This window comes from Zootoca vivipara, chromosome 3 (assembly GCF_963506605.1).
Source record: "Zootoca vivipara chromosome 3, rZooViv1.1, whole genome shotgun sequence".
In the NCBI taxonomy this organism is placed as follows: domain Eukaryota; kingdom Metazoa; phylum Chordata; class Lepidosauria; order Squamata; family Lacertidae; genus Zootoca; species Zootoca vivipara.
Genome location: NC_083278.1, coordinates 111,963,260 through 111,974,211, shown reverse-complemented (window position 1 = coordinate 111,974,211; position 10,952 = coordinate 111,963,260). Strand labels below are relative to the sequence as shown.

At 43.9% G+C, this 10,952-nt stretch overlaps 1 protein-coding gene across 2 annotated transcripts in view; it reads left to right on the top strand.

The window, feature by feature from the left end:
• Positions 1-1,226: 1,226 nt before the first annotated feature.
• The window catches only part of BCL11A (BCL11 transcription factor A), a 164,471-nt gene continuing 154,745 nt past the window's right edge, over positions 1,227-10,952 (top strand). For both annotated transcript variants that reach the window (XM_060273146.1, XM_035110916.2), the window contains exons 1-2: positions 1,227-1,736; positions 8,886-9,215. In XM_060273146.1, coding sequence (XP_060129129.1) covers positions 1,682-1,736; positions 8,886-9,215 — 385 coding nt within the window. In that variant the 5' untranslated portion in view covers positions 1,227-1,681. The remainder of the gene's footprint in view (positions 1,737-8,885; positions 9,216-10,952) is intronic.

Below are 10,952 nucleotides of genomic sequence, written 5' to 3'. Positions count from 1 at the left end.
CCCATAACAACGAACCCTCAATGCTTGCTGCTGCAACAGGTCAACTTCTAACTCTGCAACCTGTTCTAACCTGTCTGATATTGCTGCTGCTGTTTTTCTCAGTAAGATTTCAATGCATAAACCCGGGCAAAAGATTGCTGTCACTGGCCTGGGGAGTGGGGCAGATGTGAGTTAGGGTGAAGGAGTCAAGAAGGCTGGAAGATATTACCCCGCAGTCCGATCCTATGCATCTTTTCATCGAAGCAAAGTCGGCTGTTGTCAATAGGGCTTCTTCTCATGCTTTTAAGTATTCACTGGGTTACAGTGTCTACTCAGATGTAAATACCACTGAATTCAGTAGAACTAGCTTTCAGGAAAGTAGCCTCTCCCTCCCAAGTGGACATTTTAAAGTGTGCGCGCTTTTGTCTGTTGCAGGGCGAGGATTCGAACCTCCTGCTGACCAGGGAGTTCTTATCTCTCCCCTGGGGCACTTCATTTCGCATTAATTCATGCCACGGCCACTTGCTTAGATTTAGACCAATTCGAGGGAGGAAGCGCTGTCCATGGATACGAATCCCGACAAGCCAGGAAGAGCCTCCCTGGTTAGGAGCAGTGTTCCTGCCCGCTGGAGCGAGGCGCCCGCCCGCCCGCCCGCCCACAAACACCAGCTCTGCCGTGTGAACTCCCCAGGGACAATCCGCGCGACAAACCTGACATTGTAGGCACGCACTTCGCCCGATTGCCACCACTTCCCCAAAACCCTTTTCTTTTTAATTGCGCGGTCAATTGCGAGCTGCAACTCGCTGCGAAAAATATTTTTAAAGGGGACACCGGCTTGCCGTGGCTTTTGACTTGAGATGTTTGTTCTCTTTGCGCGCTTTCCCCGCCCCTCTCCCTTTCTAGCTTTTAAATTTCCCTCCTGGCTTAATTTAAAAAAGAAAGAAAGGAAAGAGGCCCCCCTCCCTTTCTTCCGAAACCAACGTGCCTCCTTTTCTTCTTGGTCACTCACTCTCTTGCTCCTGGGCTGGTGCGCGCCTTTACGCACGCCTCTCTCGCCTTCCCTTTGCCTCTCAACCCCCCCCCCCCTCCGTCTTCTACCACTCCTCCCTCCGGAGGAGCAGCCGCCGCCGCCGCGTGTGCCTGATGCCTCGGAGGGTAACCCCCCCTCCCTGGCCATTGGCTTGCCCTGCGCCGGGCTCCCCCCCTCACTCTTTTGCTTGATCATGTCCAGCCCCCGATGACTGTCCATTGGCGTGGCGCAGTCTTTCCCTCCTCCCCTTCCCTCCAGTTTCGCCCTGCCCATGTTTTCTATGTCTGTGTCCATCCAGTCGCTTGACGTTCAAGTTCGTAGGGACGTCACGTCCGCACTTGAACTTGCAGCTCAGGGGGGCTTTTTGCCATTTTTTTCATCTCTCTTTCTCTCTCTCTCTCTCTCCTTTCTCTCTCTCCTTTTTTTCTCCCTCTCTCCCTCTTGCACAGAAAGGGGAAAAAAGCAAAAGAAAAAAAAAGCAAAGCCATGACTGCTATCCCACAATTCATCTTCCCCGCGCCATCTTTGTATTATTTCTAATTTATTTTGGATGTCAAAAGACATTGATGAAGATATTTTCTCTGGAGTCTCTTTCCTTGCTCACCCGGCGCTTCCCGATGTGATCCGAGCGAGAGAGCTCCGCGCGCGCCCGCCCGAGCCACCAACATCACGATGTCTCGCCGCAAGCAAGGGAAACCCCAGCATTTAAGCAAACGGGAATTTTCACGTAAGTAAAACATTCTCGCCTCCTTCCTTTCTACCTCCCCCTCCCTTGCAAGATATAGAATATATATAAAATAATTACATTTGGTTTGCATTTTGCAAATTCCAACCTTTTGTGCATGCATTTTTTTTAGTTTTGCAAGGAACACAAAAAGCAACTCACCTTAAAACTCAGCCCCCCTCTTTTTTATCGCTACCACCTAGATTACTTTTCAAATAAGCTCATGTTGGCAAGCACGCTGTCTCTCAAAGTTCCCTTTATTTTCTTCTTTCTTTCTCCAGTTGATTCTATATTTTGCCGGAAGAGAGCGCGAGTGTGTGTGTGTGTGTGCGCGCGCCTGCAGCTTACAAATGAATTGCAACTTAAAGCAAGCGAGCAAAGACATATTTTTGTGTGCTTGCGGGGTGGAGTGGGGGGAGGCGAGCTTTTGAAAAAGGAGGAGGAAAAAGTGAGAAAAAGATGTGTACGGTTTGAATCGGGAGTCGATGCTCTCATTTCACTCGGGCAAAGAGATCGAGATTAGGAACTCTTGGGGCGCCTTGTCATATAAGGAGACATCTCCCCCTTTTCAAATCTGCTTAGCTCCCTCAATGGAGCCCCCTTTTTTGTAGACACTAAAAAGTGCAAAAGGGGGACCTTCTCGCTGCTTCTTTTGTCTCCACTGGCGAGATCTGGGGTGGTGGGAGATCGCTCACCCCCACCCTTCGCTGCGTGTCCCGCTCCTTTCTCTCTCTCTCTCCCCCACCGCCAAGCTTCGCACAACGAAAGGGCAACGAAGAGGGCAGACGTGGTGTCTGTTTTGGGCCGGAGATCGGCTGCTTTTCTTTGCTTCTACCGCCACGATTAAGCTCTCCTTCCTCCACAACACCGCCCCCCCAAGCTCTTACCAACAGTCGTTTTTCACCCCCTCCCTCCCCCTTCTCTCCTCAACACTCAAACTCCTGCTTTGCAGAAACTTGGGTTTCTGCATGCATGGAGCGAAGAAGGGAGAAAGATCGCAGCGTGTGCGTGTGTGTGAGAGAGAGGAATTCCCTTCCTCTCCCTTCCTCGTACTATTTTTTGGAAGATTTTCAAGAAAAAAAGAAAAAAAAGTGGAAGTGGATTTTGATTGGGAAAAATCTCGTGTCTGAATGTTTACAAGCGCCTCGTGTGCTGCGGAGTCGCTGCCAGGAAAACAGAGCAGGAGAAGAAACGGCTTTGGAAAAGGGGGGAAATGAATACAACGTATACGCAGAGAGAGAGAGAGAGGCGCACAAATGCAAGCTATATAGATTTTCTGTTTAAAAAACCCAGAAGGCTAGATCTTGTTGTCTCTGATCACAATGAGAAAATGATTACCAATAGTAATAATAATATTAATTAATAATAATTAACAACCATCCCAGTCCTAGACAACTCAATACCAAAAGGGTTTTTTCGCCCTCCTAGTTTTTATTTAAATGCTGCTATTTATTTAATGGTGTGGTGGTGTTTTTTTGCAACGCACAGGCTTCCTTTCTCCCAGGCAAGCGGTGCACAAAAGCTTGAGCCGTGCTTGCTAGCAAACACAAAAGGGAAGTCTGGTCTGGACTTGAGATGGTTGGTTGAAGGCGGGCTGGCGAGGTGTGGGGGGTGGGGAGAGAAGAGAGGAAGAGATGAAATGTACAAGTAGTGTTTGGAAAAGAGAGAAATTTGCATGCTTTTTTTGAAGGCAGGGGAGATGTTTTGTTGCCCTTTCCCCTTCTAATTTTCAAGATTAAAGCCCCCTCCCGGGCTTTTGCAAAAGTTTGTATTGTAGCCTTCCCCCCCCCCAATCCATAACCTCTGTCTGAATTGCAATGCAAAGTAATATCGCTTTTGCAACACACACGCTTAGTTGAAGTGAGCCTGCGATAGATTTTAAAAGCAACACCCCCTCTCAAACATAGCTGCCAAGTTATCCCTTTTTTTAAAGGGATTTTCCCTTATGCTGAATAGGCTTCCTCGCGAGAAAAGGGAAAACTTGGCAGCTATGCTCTCAAAATGCATGGGTTAAAAAAGATGTATTTTAAGACCTTCTCCACAGATTATTTTTCTATCTCACACCCCCTCTTCTGCTGATTTCTTACATTTTTTAAAGATGCAGAACGGTGCGTTGTGTGTTGCAACATAACTGTCACACTTTCGGACGTCCTATCGGCACCCAAACACGTTGCGAGATTCTCCCTTCCTTCAGCCAAACTGATAACCTAATTTGACTCTTATCTCAAACATACCATGGTGGGAGGGGGGTGAGGAAAGAAAGAGCAAAATGGAACCTTTAATAAAAATATTTTTAAAAAGTCTCCCCCCGTGGAACCACCCCCATTTCAAGATATGTAAACTAAACCCCCAACCTTAAACCCCCTGGCTTCCCACCCACACCAAATTCCTAGAGATTTTAACAGTTTAAAAAAACGAAGAGACACATACACAAAAATGCAACTTGTTTGTTTGTTTAAATGATATTGGGGAGTGAGTGTTTTAGGGGCACTAAGTACAGTTGCTATGCAAGTTTTGTTTTTCCTGTCCCCACCCCCATTTCTGAGCCTTGGGGCTCAGGGTGGAAAAGGAGGAGATGTGTGTGTGTGTGTGGGGAATCTTGTGTGGGAGTTAAAACAATTCTTTGCCTTTTTTAATTTAAAAATGCAGGTTTTGGCCACTAGGAGGCAGAGTGAGATCAAGAAACCCCAGCGAACTTGAACCTGATCCGTTTTGCTCCTATCTTTTAATTTTCTACATTTCTCGTTTGGCAAAGGAAGAAGGGGTGAGGGTGGGGTGCGCGCATGAGTGTGTAGAGATTCCTCCCCCCCTTCTCTCTCTCCTGCACCCACCCATAATTCCACTCCTCCTTCTTTGTCTTTAGTTTTTATCTTAGGGTAAGCTTTCAGATTGCACCTTTACAAGCAGTCCTCCTTCCAGGATATATCTGTTAAAAGCTTTCATTCTTCCTGTGAGACCCACCCCCACTCCAAATAAATCCCCCCGCCTGCTCACGTTAAGGAAAAAAAACAAAACACTGTGAAATTAAAAAGAGGGAAACAGTTGATCTTTTGACACTTGGATTTGCCCTGTCATCCCCTCTTATTAAACATGTCCTATATAAAACACTTAAGTACCGTACAGAGCAAGCAGTGTGAGACGACCCTCCCCAAGACATATGTTAAAATCTTTCCCGCAGATGCACCTTAGATTGTTAAAGAAGGCAAACTCTGCAAAGATGCCAGGATGTTTTTTTCTTCCCTGCGACTTTTTGATTCTTTGGCTTGACTTGCAAGAGCATCTGCTTTTGTTTGGGTGGCTTGGTGGGGATCTGTTATCCGTCCCCCTCCCTTTCCCTGGATCCTATTTGAAAGCTGATCGCTGCTTTTGAAAATAAATAGAGCTGGGTTTTTGTTTTTAAAGTAGATCCAAAAGAAAACGGCTGGCCCCAGTCAAGGAGGCCAGGAAATACCTTGGCTTGGCTTGCACGTGTTTGCAGATGAGGCATCCCTGCCTAGCACTTCTCCCCCCTCCCCATTGTGTTTTCCGCTCTTTCCCAAGTTCACTTCCAGATCTCCGTTCACCTCAATACTACATGGTCACTCCTTTTCTTTTTTCGTGCGTGTTTTAATTCATCCTTCTTCCACTTCTCCAGCTCAGCTTTCATGTGCTTCTTCAAACCACTAAACAAATCCTAGCATTCCCTTGGAAGCAAACATGAATCTGGGCAACTAATTCTATTTTTATTTTTATACATATATTTGTTTAAAAAAATCTTTTTGGAGGGTGCTATGTGTTTAGTTGCTCTCTGTTGTTTCTGGTTGAGGTTTCATTGCTTGTTCCTTGCAGATCCATTTTTCGAAAATGAAAGGCACATTTATTTATTTTTAAAAATTCAGGAATATTGTTTTTCCTTCCTCTCTTCTTTTATCCTCCCTTCTGCTCTTTGGAAAGAAACGGAAATCCATGGCCCCATGAAATACTGAGGTTTAATAATAATAAAATTCCTTATAAACAGCAGCTAAGATACCTATTTTTCTTGAGGATCCATTGATTTGAGCTGAAAAAATCAAATGCACAAAATATAGTGGAAGTGGTGGTCACTGAATTAAAAAAAACCTAACATGCAATCCAGGATTAGCAATAATAATAATAATAATAATAATGAATTAGGTACTTGTGTTGTGCACCTGGTTTCAAATAACAGCAATACCATGCTTTCTCTGCTTTAGGAAAGCTTTTGGAGCAAGCTCTGTGGCAATCCTGTTTCAAACACTGTGCTATCATTCTTCTTAATTAGCAATCATTTATGTTAAGAGCACCGAAAAATATGTGCAGGGTATGGGTTTTATATCTGTACATTTGAATATCTTGTTATTTTCAAGAACTTTGCCTCCTATAAAATTAATTGGCTGAATGCAGAGGTGTAATCAACAACGTTTTTCAGCTGCCTCTTCATTTACTGGTTTTGATGAGAATTCAACCGGTTTCATGGGCTTCACAAGAAATCTCTTTTGCTGCCCATTATTTAGCATGATTTTTAACTGCCTGGAAAAAGGGTTCTGTCTTGCCTTGCTAAACCATATTACTAATTTCACAAGCACTTCAGGCCTAAAATATTGCAGTTTTTTTTCTAATTGCTAGGGAGAAGTTGCTATCGTTGAGAAATATTTAATTGTTTTGACATTTTTGCTGCTTAGACTGTGCTCTGAAGTTTGCAACTGGGCTGGTAGTGATGGTGATTATTTCAAGTTTTAAGTGTCTTTCAAAGGGAGAACATGGCCTTGTGTTGTTTGCCACTTTGTAAAAATGCAGCCTGATACTCTTTCTCCTAAAATAAAATAAAAATTGCAGATGTAGAAACACCCGTATTCTCCATTTTCTCTCATTTGGACTATTAAATACTAACACACATGATTATGTCAGCGTACTATTTATGTCACTGTACTATTTATGGTCAAAGGATCTGATATGAAACCTCTGTACTGTACATGAGAATTTACAGTATAAGTAAAAACCTAACCTCTATATTTCTGTAATTGACCTTACCTTAAATTAGGAGCAAAGCTTGAGGCAAAATATGTATACATAGAGAGACTGTATCTGTAGGGTACTATTTGGAGTCCAGATATGAGAGATGCAGTCTCTTAAAATATTACGCTATTCTGCATGGTTGGGAATTACTCTTGATTCCCCCTTCTTCCAAATACTCTGCCTAGAAAGGACTGAAATAAATTTAACCTGAGTGTGCTGTAATTTTTTCATGCACTTTATCAAAATCTGTTCCAATATGGTGCAGTCAAATTAAAAATCTATTTTTTGATTCTCTGTGGCTTTAAGTTCATTAAACGTGAAATTGGCCGCATGCTAAAGAAGGTCAGGCTGATTAACTGTTGAGGTGTTGCGTCCTGCCACACTTTCCTTAACTAGCTGCGTTTGATATTTTGTAAGGATGCAATTTCATGTTTGTAGTTTTAAGTCCTGGGTCGTAGATCTAGAGAAATACACTCTGGACTAGATTTTTCTGTTTCTTTCTGAAAGACTCTTTTTGCAGAAAGTAACACACACACAAAAAGGAGTTGAGATTGAGAGCTTCCTAATATGAATCTGCCTTGTTAAACTATCCACTGACAATAGTGTGTGCAGAAACATGCTCTTAATGGAGCTTTCTGGAGCTCGTTCAGGAAATTAATCAACTCTTGACAACATTAGGAAAGGTTGTTCAAATCTAAAGGAAGGACTTAACCACTCTGGTTATGAAAGCTGGAATTTAGTTGTCTTTATACAGATTTTTACCTTATCAAGGACAGCAGTGTTAATGCATTCGGAATGATTGGGGTATTCCTTTCTTGGGGATGGGTGTGTGTGTGTGTGTGTGTGTGTGTGTGTGTGTGTGTAAATCCTACCTCAGGCTAATTGGCTTATTTTCTTAGATCTTCAAGAGTGCCTTACTTCTCAAAATTGTAAGGAGCAATTGTTCATAGATATATATTTGGATATAAAAATATGGGTGGTGTGGTTGAAAATCACTTTTAGAAAACATGACAATAATAATATGATGGGTCGATTTATAGAATCATTACACATTACCTTTGATTTTTCTGTTTGTTGGATTATTTTAGAGAGTTGTTCTTGGCTATCCTCTGCATTCCTGTATGTATGTGGCACAGAAATGTCCCTACGGAAAATGTAGGGCTGTTTGGGTGCTGTGTGCTACCTGTCAGGCACACCAGCAAGCTTTTTTTCATCATCTTCTTATAATATTCATGTACATGCATGTTTATGCATACCTTATGCATACATTAAGCAAACACATAGCATCCCTAACATACGATATGAGAGTGTAAGCACACGTGCAGATTTTCAGTAAAATAAAATAAAAATGTGCATGGGAATACCAAGAGATAGCTTTCTTAGCTTCACTTTTGGAGATCAGGAATAACCATATAATTGGTGATTTTTAAGATTATTAATTCATTGTTAATCTGGAAAAAGCAGCTTTTTCAGGGCCCTCTAAAATAGAGAGAGTAACAAAAACAAGAGAGGTAGAGGTAGTCTGAATTGCTCATAACTCATTATAGCTTCTTTTGCTTCTGATGGGACTGCTTGACATCGCTGAAAAATTCGTTTTCCTGTTGAATGACAACATGCTATAAAGAGGAAGCTCTTTTGCTGTCTTGCGGTCGGGGTTGGACTGGCTTTATCTTGTTTGTCTTTTTAAAAAGCAAAAGAGAACTTTTTAAAAAATGGGGTTACGTTTCATGCCATGCCCCTGTAGTGTGTCATCCCCTGAAGTTTATTTTATGGAAGGGTCTTAATGACATTAATGTAGTGCCTCTTATTCCTGAATGACTGCTGTACAGAGCGCAATGGATAATCTTTTATTTAAAAATACCCATTGCACTATTGCTAATTTGGGGAGGTGAGATAGCACAACTTTTCAGCTTTACTGGTTTTTGTAATGTTTGGTCTGCTGTGTTTACGGACAGCGCATGCCACTTGCCCCCAGCCTCTAAGCCTAGCTTCTACTTCTTCTACTTCTAATTATCCTCTGCCTGTCAGTGTGGACAGTATTGAGCTAGACATGCCAGTTCTCTTGACTCAGTTTAAGGCAGCTGTCTGTGTTCCTACAAGCTTCCTGACCATTGTCTTCTTCTCTTCCTTTGACTACAGCCGAACCTATCGAAGCCATTCTCACGGATGACGAACCAGATCATGGTACGTTGGGAGTTCCAGAAGGGGACCACGACCTCCTTACATGTGGCCAGTGTCAGATGAACTTTCCTTTGGGGGACATCCTTATTTTTATTGAGCACAAACGGAAGCAATGCAATGGCAGTCTTTGCCTAGAGAAGGCTGTGGATAAGCCCCCTTCGCCCTCGCCGAGCGAGCTGCGAAAAGCATCCAATCCCGTGGAGGTTGGCGTCCAGGTCACACCCGAGGATGACGATTGTTTGTCAACGTCATCTAGAGGAATTTGCCCTAAACAGGAACATATAGCAGGTAAATCGAAGCGATGGGGGGGGGGAGAGAACGGGGATGCGGGAGAAAGCACCAGCATGTTGTTGGGGGGGGGGTTTCCTATTAGAAATCTAGAAGTTTAGTAAGAGTTTTTCTGAAATTTCAACTGGCAGTTCACAAGATAAATATGTTCATGTCAAGTATGTGCGCGCGCACACACACACAAAATCACAATTCCTGTGCTGCACCACTGAGTTAAGTTTCCAGCTGCTTCCACACCTGTCCTTTTGACTCCTGCTGGCTGTTCCAAGTGTGGTCATCCAGAGAGTATATGAGGATGAGGTTCCCTGCCCCTCTGCTCAACAGCCTGTCTTTGTGTCTGCATTTCCACTGGTGCCTTCCTACATACTTCAAGGGGGGAACATGCCATTGTAGCGTCATACTTCACAGTCCTGTTTTAATGTGGTCACACTGGTGTTGACACAAATGCTTGTGCAGTAAACGTGGGACAGAAGCGGGAAACGCTTCTAGCAGGAAACACGTGCTAGGGAGACCTGATTGGCAGCTTCCCCCTGCTTGTTTAAGGGGATGTGGGTCTGTCTACTGCATTTTATCTGCTTGTTGTGTGAAATGCCCGCTATAACCCCAACACAGCTGTGCAAAAACGATTCCTTTGTAAACTATACTTTTGGACCATAGGGTCAGTCCTGGCCTCTTGCTCTTGGTTCAGTTATTCTTGTGGTTCTCTTGGATCCAGAGACCCACGAGGTTTCCTTCCCCTCACTCCCATCTCCACAAATCCAGCTCCACACCACTAAGCAACAATACAGAGAGGGGTGGAAAAAGCTTGCTTGGCCTTCTAGTTGGAACCGTCTCTGAAGCCTGTGCTTTGTTAGTGCCAGCCTGTCAAGGCACAGTTGAAGCCAGGGGAAACCCCCCCCCAACAAAGTGTTTAGATAGCTAAAACCTTATCCTGATCACAATGGTCTGTGCATGCAATTCGTTCTAGGGTGCCAAAAAAAACTCATTCAAATGCCACATGCCTGCTCTATCATATTTTTTTAATTGTAGCTGCTTTCCTCATGTCTGCTGGAGCCAGTGGCTTTCCTTTCTCTTCTTTTAATTATGTTTTTTGTTGTTGTTGCAAACTCTGGCTTGCAAAGGGTGCGTGTAGAGGAGGAAGGGTTAACATCTCCCCCAGCCTCCGATCCATATTGGCTGTCACGGAGTGGGTTGTAATTAAAGGCAGCCCCTTGGCGAAGTGACACGGCTGACCTTGACTTTAAGATGCCATTTTCCACTGCCCAGGCCAGAGTAGAGAGGGCAGTTGCTGAGGCGCGCAGGCTCGCGTATTCGAAAAGTTTAAGGGCACGTTGGAAATTTCAAAAGGTTGGTTTGACAGGGGAGGAGGCCTGCTTCCTTGCAATCCTGCCTCTTCAGCCAAATGATAAATGCCCCCCCCACTCCCGCTGTCTCTTGTCTCTGATGTGGTTTTGACAGATGTATCTTGATTTTCTTCAGAGGCTTTACACTGCCACATGCCACCCATACAAATGTCCAAGGTGGATTGGCTTCCCCCCCCTGGGCAGCGGCACAAATCCCAATGCGTAATTAAACAGGGCGAGGGGGGGGCACAGAGAAAATAAAAGTAATGGATGTCAATCCCTGCAGCTAATTATCTATCTATCTATCTATCTATCTATCTATCTATCTATGTATAATTGTAATTACTGGCAAAGTGCTTTAGCGTCTGCATGTATATGTGTGTTGGATAAAAAT